The sequence below is a fragment of the Acipenser ruthenus genome, chromosome 27 (assembly GCF_902713425.1).
Source record: "Acipenser ruthenus chromosome 27, fAciRut3.2 maternal haplotype, whole genome shotgun sequence".
Taxonomy (NCBI): Eukaryota; Metazoa; Chordata; class Actinopteri; order Acipenseriformes; family Acipenseridae; genus Acipenser; species Acipenser ruthenus.
In genome coordinates, this window is record NC_081215.1 from 22,937,002 (window position 1) to 22,951,826 (window position 14,825).

Below are 14,825 nucleotides of genomic sequence, written 5' to 3' on the forward strand. Positions count from 1 at the left end.
TTGTCTGAGCATTTGCCTAGAAATTCTTAAGTAATGAATTCTTGAAATAATGAATAAAATCAGTCTTGACTAACATGGGATGTCCAGGAATGGATGCCTTTTGGATTGCAGGAAATGTAATATGATACACTAGATTGTCAACTTAGCAGCTCGGTTTCTTTTTTTATTCCCATTGGTGTAAACTGGCAGAAAAACAAATGTTTGGTGCCACTGATTTTATAGTTAAACCAAAGTAGAACTTTATCTTTAAAATTCAAAAACCAACAGAATACAGAGTGACACAGAATAATAGAAAATGGAAATATTATTCAGCTGTGTCAATACAGATTGAAGACACAGTAGAATTCCTGCATGTACTGTGAATTCATTTTCCCTCACCCTTTGTGCTCATCAAATACAAAACACAGTTGGGCAATAAAATACTGTACAGTGTGTATCTAAGAACAGGCAGCACTATTGTATTCTTTGGACCTTGAAGGCTAATGCATTATGTAAATAGATTTGTAAAAATGTGATGAATTATGCATAAAATATAATTGTATGTAAGGGGAAGAATTGACCTTTTTGCGAGCAACTGAACAGTGTATGTAATTAAATGTCAATTTAAATGTTGATATATGCCGACATATAAATGACCGTAGGTTTAATTTTAAATGTTCCACTACAGCAGTATTCCACCAATTACATTTGCAGCTTAGGCCTAAATATGTATATAAATAAATATATTTTGTAAACATTATAAGAACGGTCTTAAAAATCAAATTCCTGCCCATGTTTATTTCTGCTATGATTGATGGGTAAACATGTCTAGCGACTGTTTCCATTGGGGGGTGACAAATTTCAAATTAACAAACACATTAAAAAAAAAAAAAAAAAAAAAAAAACACTGTTGGAGTGTCTGCAGTAATAATTTAAGTAGGTTATGTTTTACTTCATGTAATTTGGCTTTATCCAGAGGGATACCTTTATAATAATAATAATAATAATAATAATAATAATAATATCTTTATTTTTATATCGCCCCTTTCATAGTGGACCACCATCACAAAGCGCTTTACAGAAGTAGGCTGTGAACTGTGCATTATATGCAGAGTCACTTACAATAGGACATTGATTTCACATCTCATCCGCAGGATGGAGCACAAGGAGGTAAAGTGACTTGCTCAGGGTCACACAGTGAGTCAGTGAGTGGCATTTTGAACCAGTGACCATCAGTAGCAGAGGCAGGATTTGAACCGGTGACCTTGTGGTTACAAGCCCTGGACTTTAACCACTGGACCACACTGCCTCCTTTTCTCTAAACACCCGATCATAAAATCATAAGCTTTAAGAAACAAGTCAAGTTGACCTTTTTTTTTTATTCCCCTCCCCCTGAATGCTTGCAGTGTAGTATCTCTATGACTATTCCTAGACCTATGAATTACTTTTCTGTTGTGTTTACAGACCAGCCCTGTCCCCACTTGAGTGCCATCTGTTTGCAGCTCATAATTAGCACCTCTGAGAGGAAAGACATGGAAGCTGAGCTGACCTTCAGGTCCCCCAAGGATGCCTCAGTGGTGGCATTTAACAAACCAAACAAAAAAACCTGGTGAACACGGAGTGTGCTTCTCTACTGTACGCTGCTGCACAGTTTGAAAGATCGGGTATAGGTTTAACATACAATATGAACAGCCAGCAATTTCATATTTGTTCAGATGTTTGTTGTAGTATTTTTATTTTTAACCATACAGTATATTTCTAATGTATATTCTGATGGAAACTGATATATCGTGGTGAGTCCCATACAGTAATGACCACTAAATTTAGTGTTCTGCATTAATAAAATAAAATACAGTTTTGTTGAACTGTTACAGAATGTATTATTACAGATTGCTTCAAGGATTAGTCTAGATCATCCTGGTATTTGGTTCTGTTTCCAAAAGCTTCAGTGAAGGCATAACTTTTCCATCCATGCTGTATGATATATTTGTAAATTGCAGTAAGTTATACAAACTTTCGCACAACAGATGTCTTTCTCTGGAAAACGAACAGTACTTCTCTGTGAAATGACTAATGAAGTATAATGTATACAAAGGTCGTCTTAAGTATTGATATCCAAGAAAATGTTTATAAAATGAAGCACTGCAGCCTTCTTAGCCCAATACAGGTAAAACCTTTAAGAGCAACTCTAGGCGGTCTTGCGGAACTGTCTTGGTTTGAAGTTGGAGAACAGTACAGTACTGTACATATAATAGTTTCTAAGTAACAGTCAGTGGAAGAATTCAGCACATGCATCATTATCTTTATTGAGTGCCTACTTTACAGTCAACAGTGAACCTTTTGTACTGTATGTCTGTGGATGACATGAGTTAGGTGTGTATTTCCTTCCGAATTGTGTTGCCATGCTATGAGTCAGTCTTGGTTGAGTCATTTTCCTTAAAATAATATTATTTAATGTGTCATTGAATAGACATGGCACAAGGTTTTTGGAGAATTGTTCTGGGTGACATGCTTGCCAAAGAGGAGAGAAAATGAGGGCCAACGCTCATTCCAGCCCTTTCTATTTAAGCTGCCAGTCAGACTATCTGTCTGCTGCAGTTTACCACTGATCAGTTTTACTACAATATTTATCGTACCACCTTTGATCATGTTATTTTACTACAGTGTGTTTTTACCAGGGTATGACTCGCTGACAAAGTCATTTCCAAGAGCATGCTAGTATAGCAAGTGAGCAGGAAAACAAAATAAAGAGAAACAGAGTACAGCTATTTTAACAAACTTGTTATTATTCCAATGAAAGCGTCAGAGAGGAGTTGACTGTGCTCACATTTGAATGGCTTTCTGCCATTAGTCATTTGATACTACATTTTAAAATAACAGAAATTGTTAAAGTATTTACGCTGTTTTGCTGCCTCCCTGAATGTTTTAGAGCATCATGAAATGTTGCATTTTGTTGCAGCAATTGTTTTAAGGCTCTCTGCTGTACAGTTAAGGCCACTGAATCCGTTGGCGTGTTTTATAGGGCTTTTCATGATTTTAGCTTTCGCTAATTCTGTATGCACACAGTGAGTAGTAAAATACTGGGTCTGTAATTGGAGTGATAAAATACTGGGTCTGTAATTTTAATCTAAAATGTACTCCCAGTTGGCTGATATTTTTCCTAGTACCACTGCCCTTGCCGAGTACATGCTGCAGATCCATTTGTTTTCTACTCTTGCTACCATGCAATGGCATTGCACCTGCAAATATTTTCCTCACAGCATGTAGATGGAACAGATTTAATCTGTGCTTGCACTACAGAGAGATGCAGACTCATGTAAGTGACAGGATTACAGGTAGGTTTCTATATTGAACTCTGTACAATTTGTCACTACTGCTACAGTAAGGTATTTATTTAGAGGCCAGCTGTACACTACATGCACACTGCATCCTTATGAAATACAGTTCACGTGCCATTTTTAAAAGCTTATTCTGTCTGATCATTTTTGGTCTGACCAACAGGTAGAAAATGGCAAATTATTTTTATTTTTGATGTAAATAGTCAGCTTAATGATTTGAATTTGATATTATCACAGTACTGGTCTCAGCTTTTTAGTTACAAAATCCATAACCAGATCCAAATAAAAATGTATCACAGTATTTGTATACAAGAACTTTATGAATCTGATAAAATGATGCACTTTTTTGTGGTACTTTTTTAAAAAATATATATTTTTCTAGTAAAATTAAAACAATAAATAAATAGGAATCTGGGTGTCTTTTGTTTCCTGTTTTCGTAGAATAAGTCCTGTGGAACAGTGTAAAAGGGGTAGGCGACTCGCCCACAGACATAATAAAACACATTGTGACTCAGTTGGAGTTTTTAATGATTTATTGCAGAACTGCTCATTATCACAACAGGGTGCTGTGTCACAGCTGAATTTATTGGTCGTCTTTTCAGTCACTCCTACAATATTATATGAAGGTGCATCTCAACACCGTTATGTATTATGAATAGGGCTTCTGATTTTGGTATCTGTTAAGCCATTCGTGTATCTCAATCACAACTGAAAAACGTGTTAAGAGTAAAATTGATTTAATTTACGTTATTTTTCTGTTGAACAACTAAATTGGCTTTTCAAGCCAAGCCTTCATTTTTTATTTAACAAGCAGAACGTACAAACGACATCGCAACATGTTAATAAGAGACTAATCTTTATTAAACCTAGAATGAAAAATAAAATATTTTATGCTGGACACACTTTATTACAATCGTTCTGCGTGAAAGAGGAGTCGCTTCTGCTTTGAAATGAAAAAGAAAGACTTATTATTTAAAGCCCATTTAATTGTTTCACAGAAAAACCATTAAATCAATCAATTAAATCAACGTTACTATTAACACATTTCTCCGTTGTGATTTGAGATAAGGCTTAACTGGTATCAATTTAATTTTTAAAGGAGAGTAGAAAAGTTGGAGGAAAACACTGAAAATCAGACGCCCTAATTATGAAGTACAAGTACAGCACCCAGTGATAATTATTTAAATGTAATTCAAGCCATGTCCTAGCATATACAGTACAGTAGAAAGGAGTTGCATTCTCCTTGCAGCATCACCAGAGACCAATGCTAAGAAACTCAAGGTTGGGACTAAGGCTGAAGAAAATACATTCATTTATAATTCTCACTGTCCTGTTTTAAATGTGTCCATTTTAAGAGTAAAACCTGTCCTTAACGGAAACCGTTTTAATATGTAAAGGGGAGCGACTCTATATAGCAGCTTGTATAAATAATATAATTTTAACATCTAGTTTAATTGGAGAGGCATTCATCTAACCCGAAAATCTCTTGTAGGTGTATACAGTATTTCAGCCTTTGGACTGCAGTTCGTGTGTTGGCTCCAAGCTCACACCTCCAGGATTTGCTTCCTCAAAGGATGGAGTAAAAGGTCTAAGACTCATATATCTGCAGTGGAATACTGTAGGTCACCATCAGGTGCAAGGTATACATGTAAATATGATGATGCTGTACTATACAGTTCTTCTAAAGCGGCCCACCTAAATTGGACTCCAAGGAACTGAACTTCATCAATTAGGTGTGGCCTGCTGTAATCTCATAAGATTCGTATAGCTGATGATAGTTTACTGAAAGCTGTGCCCGTCTGCTTATACTACACTTATTAGCAGCTTATCTCAGTCGAAGGCTAAAGTACAAAATACATGATCTATATTATTTTAAGTTGATCTGTTCAATTCATGGTTTTGGGGGAGGAGATTGTTGGTTCTATAAAAACACGTTCTGGTAAACAAATGAACAAATCTGTTGTCATGGAAACACGTTTTCCCTTATTTTTTTTTTGGCCTGGTGGGCAAATTGTACATGATTTAAACACAAACAGAACAAGTTGTCTCTCTGGAGAAACGAGAACAGTTTTTGAATACATTCTTCTACATCAAGTGTGTGCCTAATAGGGGAATTCTACATGGCGATTTTTTTTATTTTTTTATATATAAAGTATTCCAAAAGTGAAAACTCTCAATTTCTTCCCTGCTGTTTTTTTGTAAGATGCACTTGTACAGTCTTTTTCTTAATGCAATATAATCAACGTCTACAGGTCTGTGTTTTTCACAATGAACTTGGAATGCTTTGATTTGATGGGATTTTTCATTTGTATGCTCAGTTTCTGCTGTTCAAAAATTATACAATACAGAACAGTAGCACTGCTGCGTGGCGAGTCTTGATTGAAAGAAGATTGAAAGATGTCACTGGAGATTTTCGTATTAAGAGCCCATGTGTAATACAGATACAAATTCCTACTAAGGAAACTTGACTTTTTGGTGGGGTTATCTTGTCAGCAGTGATATTGTTAGATACTGTCAAACTCAATGGCGCAATCCAGGTCCTGCGTTAAAAAACTTCCCCATTTTAAATGGCAGCCTGTGAAATGTAATTATCTTGACTGATGTTTAAGGGAATCCAGGGAATTACAGTATGGATTTACAGGGACTTTTTAAATTGCAGCCTTTTATCTGTGGAAACCACAAACCTGATGCAACCTAAATCTAACCATCATGTAGTGCATGAGATGATGATGTCACTGTGCAGTGCACAGGTCAGGTCTCACACTGCTGTCACTCTGCAGTGCACAGGTGTCAGGTTTCACACTGATTGCACAAACTATTCAGAGAAAGAGGAACTAAAGACAACAGAAAGTGACTCAGTGGTGAAATAGCATTGTACATCTGCTGTAAAAAAATAATTAACAGGGTTTTGGAACGCATGCATTGCATAAAATAAACCTCATAGTGCGCTCTTCTTCCCTTCATCATTGGCATCAGTAATATATTGTTTTGTAATGAATTAAGAAAAGTGAAAGAGTGAAGCACTTCCATGAAAGACCCTTTCTGGTATTTTTTGTTTGTTTGTTTGTTTGTGAGATGGTAGCAGGATATAAAGTGTGCCAGTGTCTACATAGTGCCCCTCCTGACTCAACACTGCAGGTACAGTTTGATTCCACTTTGTCAGAGCTGCCACAGCACTGAGCCTACAACTCTGTACCTACTCCACTCTGCCCCTGTAGAGATGGCCATGGCGCCTCCATGCATGGAAAATGGCATTTGAAAGCCTGTGTCAAGATTCAAAGTGTTTCCCTCCTTACTATACCTTCAATTAAAATGTTTTTTTTTTCCTGTAATCTGATTAAAACACGGTTATGCCTGCCCTGATTGACTCCTGATATCAGTGGGGGTGATGCACAGTAACATCATGAAGAAGTACAATCAAATTCTCATGGGTATTGTACACCCCAAACCAAAACCTAATTAATATACTGTTGGTGTCAGTGAGTGGTACTGTAGTGCTGCAATTTTAAGCTTAGCTGGCCTAACTCCCTACATAACCCAGTTACAGTAATCTTAAGTAATGGTGTCTGGAAGCAGATTTTTGGTGGTTTGTTTGAAGCCAGCCTGGAAAAATGTCTCTGTGCTTCTTAACCTGTTCCATTAATAACCTCCCAGCTCTGCTCACACAGAAATAACACAGACACTGCTTATGGATATCTGGAAATACTGAAAAGCATTTTTGAATGGCAAATTTCGAAATTATGTTTTCCTATTGAAACAGACTTGCCATTCGTATTAAAAGAAAGTATTAGAAAAAATAACCAGGTAATGAAGTTTGCTTGAGATTGAGGGGTGGGGGGCAGCTGTTCTGACTATCAAGTCAGCAGTGTGGAGTAGTGGTTAGGGCCCTGGACTCTTGACCGGAGGGTCGTGGGTTTAATCCCAGGTGGGGGGACACTGCTGCTGTACCCTTGAGCAAGGTACTTTGCCTAGATTGCTCCATTAAAAACCCAACTGTACAAATGGGTAATTGTATGTAAAAATAATATCTTGCAACAATTGTTAATAATAATATCTTGTAACAAAAGTCACCCTGGATAAGGGTGTCTGCTAAGAAATAAATAAATAAAATAAAATCTTATAGACTGCATTTCCCTGATTTGCTGTATATTCTACAATAAACCACACAAGTATAATATGATGCTTTTTATATGATACATCTGAATAACTTTGTATTCTATGTATAATATAATTAGTAGAGCAGGCATAAATCTAGTATTGTATTCCAGCACAGTGACAGGACATTTTTGTATCCGCCTGCAGAAGCCACTCCTCTCTAGCAAAGCTTCTTTTTTTTTTTTTTCCAGACAGTTTGGCCAATCAAATCCCAGCACTGTCCTACTGTCAAATAGCACCCTGCTTCATTTAATCTCAGTAGCCTGCTTGAGTCTAGGAATGAGAACCTGCCAATTAAAAAGCAGCTACTCAGCCAGGACCTGTTAAGGTTTATCTGTGTTGTATAAAAATGAAAAGAAGGCAGCAATGTAGTGTTCTGCCTATCCATGGTGGGGGAAAGAAATCTGTTACACTTCTCTGAACATGTGCAGGAAGAGGTCTATTTCCAGCCAGGAGTTTATTTCACCATCTGTGATCTGAGAGAAGACGGCAGTTTTCTACGCTTTGCTGTTCCTGTGTGTGAGAAGCTACAGTAGCTGCTGTGTCAACAAGGAGGATGGCTCCACTAAGGCGTTTGTCTCCTTAAGGCTCCTATCCAAGGACATCAGCCATTAATTTACTAAGCTACATCTGCTACTTGGCTAAAGCTGAAGGAAAAGGCATCTTAAGCTGAAGATCCCGCACTGACACCTGAACAGGCTAACATATGTACAGTAGCAGCAGGTTTCCTCAGCCTTTCTCTCTCTCGCTCTTTTGTGAACAACTCGCTACTGGCAGTGACAAGATAATGAAGTCAGAGCTCTCCGAAAAGGAACATTACATTGCTCTGTCACTAGTCGGGAACACAAGGTCTGAAACTAAACCAAAAAAGGCAAAAACCTGTTAAAATACCTTTGCCAGGCTGTCAAGGTACCAGGAACTTTGATTTGTTCTACTCTTGAAAGCGCTTTGTTCGGTTTTGAGCTAATCTGTAAATGCAGACTGCCTCGGTGCAGCAGCTCATTTGTATTCATTTATAGATATAGATATAGATTTATTTATTTATTTATTTATTTTATTTATTTATTTATTAGCACATTTTTTTTTCTTTTTATTTTCTGTCTTTCACTGCTGTTTGCCTCTCCTCCTGCCTGAAACGTGTTGCGAAAGCAGGAAAGGAAGATGCCGGCCATTCTGGTCGCCTCGAAGATGAAGTCTGGATTGCCTAAGCCTGTGTACAGTGCAGCTCCTATCCAGCATATCCCAGCCAGGACCATCCCCCAGCCCTGCTACCTGAAACTCGGGAGCAAGCTGGAGGTGTCCAAGCCCACCTACTCCAGCCAGCTCCCTCTCAAGTCTCCCCATGGCCACGAGGGAGAAGGGGCCCCACACAGAAAGAGTACCGGTTTAGAGAATGGATTTGACACCCAGGTTAGAGCCAGCTGTACTATTTCTGTTTCTGTCTTGCATGAATTTTTCTGTGTGCTATACAGCACAGCACATATGTGTATTGCATTAGAAGTTCAATTTAAGTCAATGCCCTTGTGTGATTTGTAATGCAGAGATCCCTCTTGTATCTTGCTATTGTGTAGGTCATTTTCTGATAAAGGTACATTTATGGGTATTTTGTTTAGGTTAGATTTATATTGTTGGGGATATGTTTGTTTGTTTGTTTGTTTATTTATTTATTTATTTATTTATTTATTTATTTATTTATTATCCACACTTGTTTTTAGATATTTGAGTGCAGTAGTATGAAGTTCTACTATTATTATTTATGAAGTGGAAACACATTTTAGCTTGCACAGTAGGTTTGATGTTCTGTCATGTACAAAACTATTCCTGTACTTGGAAATTTGATTAAATTGAAAGCACATAATGGTGCATCGGATAGTGATGTTGACAGCACTGGTGTCATTTATTATTCATGTTTTTACTCACCCCTGCAAAAAAAAAAAATCAAATATGTTTAAACTGTTGTAGTACTGATCAGAGGTTCCCACTATTGGAACACATGAAGATGCTTTTAAAATAAAGGGCTGTTTTTAATCTTTTGGCACTGCCTTCAAGTCCTGTAAAAAGAGCTGTACAATACTCCGATAATCAATTGCTGTGGAAATACTTGACATGAAGCAATTGTTCTTCCACCAAACTATACATTGATTTATTTCCCATTGGTTTGTGTGGCAGTGTGATTTTTTTTTTTCGTTTAGTTTTATTTATGTATGTTTTTTACACCCTCATAGACAGTCCTATATAAATATGACTGTGTAGTTTATAGCACTGCCCTGAAGACTTACATTTCTTTTGAACCGGTTCATTATGTTTCTGAAAGATGTAAATATCAAATGACTTTCACTTGTTCTGCTTTAAGGGATGGCTTTCCCAGTGAATGTTAAAGTGAGAGGCAGCTGGCCGCGGGGAGATCCTTAGCTTGACATTTCATATTCTCATAGCCTACAGTACTACGGTATACATTAAGCTGTAGTTCTGGGCATTGTGCTCAGACTGTGCCAGCTGCCAAGGAGGTATAGTAGTGTATTAAAAGCTGATCTTTTCAAAGCACACTTGCAGAACAGATTTCCATTCGGTTTTGTTCAGTGATATCGGGTGAATGTACCAGTGCAGGGTACTGTGTCTTATTTGGTTATCCCCAAAGTGTAAAAACCTCTTCACACTATCAATAGTATATAGTACTCCCAGATAGATTGATGTTGAGAATAGTGATGTATATACTGTACCATGTCTGTGTTTTGATGTGCTTTTCAGTGTGCTTTCAAATTATGAATTACAGTACCCTGTATTTTCTTTATTTTTACTCGGTATGGTACTGGATTACTATTGTAAGCTTTATTTTACATTATGTATTAAATGCTTTGTGGTAGTACAGTACATTAGTACACAAAGGTTTCTTGTACGATCTTGGTGGGAATTAGGCACCGCACACCTTAGCAAAACGTGCAGTACTAGCCAGCGCCTTAGCCAGTGCTTAATGCAACCTGCAGATTAAGAAATGACCAAACTCTGTTTAGGAACTGAACCATTTATGTCCTAAAAATAGATGTTCGTTCAAAAGCTTCTAAATTTTCATTCAGAAAAATGATTTCCATGCCTGGAAAGAACAATGAAGTGTTCTGCTGAAGCCAAGATGTGCCTTCCTTCCTCTTTCTTGAACTGATCGTAACTGCAGTAGAGATCATTTCTCTCATCCTGTTTTATTTTCGGTGAAGTGGCACACATCGTTGCTTACAGCTCACTGAAATGGAGGTATCGCTCCTTTCCATAAGGCAGTTTTGATACATAATGCACACTTGTTGAAATATGTGTTTCAATAACAATACTAATATTTATTTTCAATTGATTTATTGTTTGTAACTGTTATTTAATTGAACCTAATTCTTTTGGACATGTGATGGTATTTATGATGCAGGTATTTATGATGCAGTTCAATTCACTGGTTTTAAAAGACGTTTTTTAATGGATTTTATTCATTTTAATTCACTGAACACAAATTTGTTTGATATTACAATAGCACACATTTTAACATGGCCTGGAAACAAACCAAGGGATTGGAAAGTGGCCATGCTGTTACCAGTTCCCTGCCTGCACATATAATTACAGTTACAATGAAAATTTACTTTTTGACATTAGATATTATGATTTAAAAATTGGACAAGGTGTGAAATAAATAATCTTACTTATAGCAATGTGTTGCTCCCTGTATTCTTGTCATGTTCATCATTTATTCTGTAAGCCTGCAATTCCCAGTCAGAATGGATTGGCGGTCACATGCAATCAGTTTTGGTCATTTATTATTTTTCCCTTTGGGAAAGCAAGACGTAGCGCAGAATATAAACTTGGTGCATGGTGCAGAGAGTGCTGTCATTCCGCTGCACTTAATGCAATGCCGTCTTGTCGTGTGAGCTCTCGTCAGTAAAGTCATGTTTCATTTGGCTTCCCTGCAGTTCGGATAATCAGTCCTGATCTACCAGCTTGCACTGACCTTGCCATGACCACAACTCTGCCTTCTGAAAGCAATGTGTTACACCTTTAGCTAACCAAATGACTCTTCTTCTAGGAAGAAATACATATGTGCTTTAATCTTGTGGTTGCAGCATTTATTGAAATTACTGGACAAAGTGTTCTAATCTTATAGGGGCTGAAGTGTAGTGGATTTCAATATATCAATTAAGATACTGGGTACTGTAAACAGTAGGATGCACCATCTTAGCTTGTAGGAAATCAGTAGTGTGTACAGTTAGTGGCTGAAGCTGTACCCTTAATAATTTCAAATGCCATGTATAAAGAACTTTAATTTAGTGGTCTATAAAACTGTGGTAGTAAAACATCTTTTTAACATTTAAGTTTGAAATCGGGTTGAAAGTGGTTTAACATTTTAAAGCAAATGAATGGCAATGGATATTTTTCAAAGATTGCGGGGGTGAACAAATATGATGGTTGTGGGTAACCATCTGCTTTTTCACTTCAATGCCATCTGCCAGGGCAGAGATATTGTGCTGCCATGATGTCCTACAAATTTAAAAACAAATAACCACCAGTTACACTTCCTAGCTTTCTATAACATGAAACCAAAACCCTGCTGTTTTTGGCATCAGGACGAAAAAAAAAAAGAAAATTTGTAGGATTTAACAGTAAGCTTCAAAAGCCGTGCTCATCCATGAATCTACAACAACGGCATACAGTATATGGCAATATGGTTTTCATACATTGTATCATAAATACAGTACACTCTAGGGGGAAACTACAAATGACTACAATAATGTGTGTATTCTAAATTATAATTACAGTATATTGAAAAAATTAAGCTGCTCAAACTATATATCTTACACTGATGTCAGCTAGGCTTGCTTTAATAACACTGCAAAAAAAAAAAAAAAAAGAAACTAACCATAATAAAGCCAATGAAAATCTAATAATTATCAATTTATAAAGATGCCTCTGTCAGAGTGATTTTGATTCTGCTTGACATATCATGCATCTTGTTGTGACATTTCTGAACTTCACAGTGTGTACTGTAATTACTTCCACTCAGTAGAATATTTATTTGGTTTTGGATAGAATTCCAGTGTCAATCAGGCAAGTCAAATATGAGTTAGTGTTTTATATATACATTTTTGTCAAGAGTTTGCCACCATATAAATGTATATATATATTATCATAATTGGTGTCAGTAGTTAACTCGGAGGGCAGATAGTCCCATTATATTAAGCTAATTTAGATGGTAATTGTTTAAGAGAACTAATGGCGATTTCTAAAGCACAGCACTGAGAGCCGTTTAGTCAAGGTTGTGATTATTCTTTTCTAGAGATTGGTGCCATCTGTTGGAAGGTTGTGTCATTACATGAACCAGACAATTTCATTGTGGTGTGTTACTGGAAGTAATTGTACTGTGCCCTCTTGGCATCGCTGAAATAGTCTGGTATTCTGTTCTGCAATGCATTGTGGTCTGCTGTCACGTTACCTTTTGTCTGCTCAGTCAGCAGTTGTCAATCTAGATCAGTCTGCACCACCCCGCCCTTCACCATTGTTCACACTGTTAGTAGCTTTGGCAGGTAGATGATCCTTCATACCACAGGAGACCTTCCAGCATCTTGTATGCTCCATGCCCAGGCTGTTGTAATGTAGCTGCAGAAGGTGGCCCTACATGAGGTGACTCTAAGCTAGCGTTGTCCATGCAGGGGTGGTGGGGGCTAATTTTATAATTCTGTTTAAACTTGCAGTGGTATTTTAGGCTGGATTGTTATACTGCAGTTGATTATTACCCTTCCCACATTTAACTTCCTGTGTGGTTACTGTATCCTTTTAGGCCAGGTGCATATAGTACATGTAAATCCAATGTGGAATTTGCAGGAAAAACTACACGGTGCAGATGGACATTTTTAGATAGGTATTTGCAAGATAACTACTTTTAATGTACATACGTTTATATCGGTTTGAGTAATGTTGTCCTACTGACTTGCATGTAGATGGCTGTAGCCATGCATCTGTTTTTTTATAGAAGGCATATTTTGGTGCCCTCTAGTGGACAAAATTGACAAGGTACTCCACCCTAGGATAATCACAATAGTGTTTCAGTGGTATGTACTCAAGCTTTTTGAAAATAATTTTAAAATGACTAAATCAATATTTATACGCAGTACTATCTTTTAATTCTTGAACCAAAACCACAAATGATTCATGTAAGTGTTTTTATGTATGTATGCATGTGCAGCAGAACCAGACTTATCCAATGCTGTAAGATACTATAGCCTCTAACCAGTGGACCTCTGGCATGTGTCATTTACACAGGCTGCTACCAACTGAACGGTTCTGATGAAAACTGATCAATGCACATTTTGTTATGGGTCGAAGTCAGTAAATTCAGCTCTTAGAAGGACACAATGGATTCAGGTGCATGTATGTACAGTATGTATGGGCTGGTTACCAGTCGTGAAAGGTAAAAGTAATGGATAACCCTTACCTTGGTGTTGTGTGTGTGCAGGGGAATGTGTGTAATCTTCACACTGTATCTCCTGCTATCTCCCAGGACACTTGGAAAGGAGGGATATGCCTTCAGGGTTATCAGATAAAAGAATGGTACTGTAAGCTAACACTCTGGTACTTGGCTGTTTTGGACTTTTGAAGCTCCAACGTGGGTGCTGAGAACCTCAGTTTTATTAGCATGGTTTGTGTTCTGACCTTCAAGCTTCATTGTTCGAAATTGCTCTTGCAGCCTTTTTCACGAATCCAGGAGTCACATTGTTACTGTGCCTCTTCGTGGACAATTTAACACCAACGCTACTCATGTTAGAAAATCTATTCTTGATGTTGTTTTCTCAGCAGCATTAGGTCTTAATATGTACATGGGACCATGTACACTGGGACAGTTTGGCACGGTTCAGGCTTTTCAGCTCGCACCCCAATGCATACTGGTAAGTGTAGTCCTGTTGTGAAAGGTACCCGAGACTGGTAAAACGTACCAGAATGTATTGCCCTCCGATTTGAAAAGCCTGAACTGTCCTAGTGTCCATGGAGTCCAATGGTAACCCTACATAAGGTACAGTAGCAGGAGCTGCATCATGCTTTAATAAAAGGTTCAGTAAAAATGATGTATCCTTTGTTCAGTGCCTGCTGAGAGATGGAGAGCGGTAAAGTGTTAAATAATTATTCCAGCATAGCTGGGGTTGTACAGTACTGTACGTCTGCCTTTGTTACTGTGCCAGAACCCACTTAATTGACCTGTAGGGGAGAAGCCATACTGCTTTTCAGCCCTGTGCTTTCAAGGGCAGATTGTGGTCTCTTTGAACAAGTCAAGAAGATTTTGGCTTCAGGGAAGTTTAATTTCTTGGTTTATAAGCTTGCCTTGGGAATTTA

General features: G+C 37.5%; 1 protein-coding gene across 15 annotated transcripts in view; it reads left to right on the forward strand.

Annotated features, from left to right (window-relative positions):
- Positions 1-14,825, forward strand: part of LOC117432042 (neuron navigator 2) — a 179,897-nt gene that overhangs the window by 62,970 nt on the left and 102,102 nt on the right. For 13 of the 15 annotated variants that reach the window (XM_059002519.1, XM_059002523.1, XM_059002524.1 and 10 more), the window contains exon 1: positions 7,752-8,882. The exons of the other annotated variants lie outside the window; for them this stretch is intronic. In XM_059002519.1, the coding sequence (XP_058858502.1) occupies positions 8,634-8,882 (249 nt within the window). In that variant the 5' untranslated portion in view covers positions 7,752-8,633. Of the gene's footprint in view, positions 1-7,751; positions 8,883-14,825 lie in introns of those variants that run through there. 15 annotated transcript variants of the gene reach the window in all.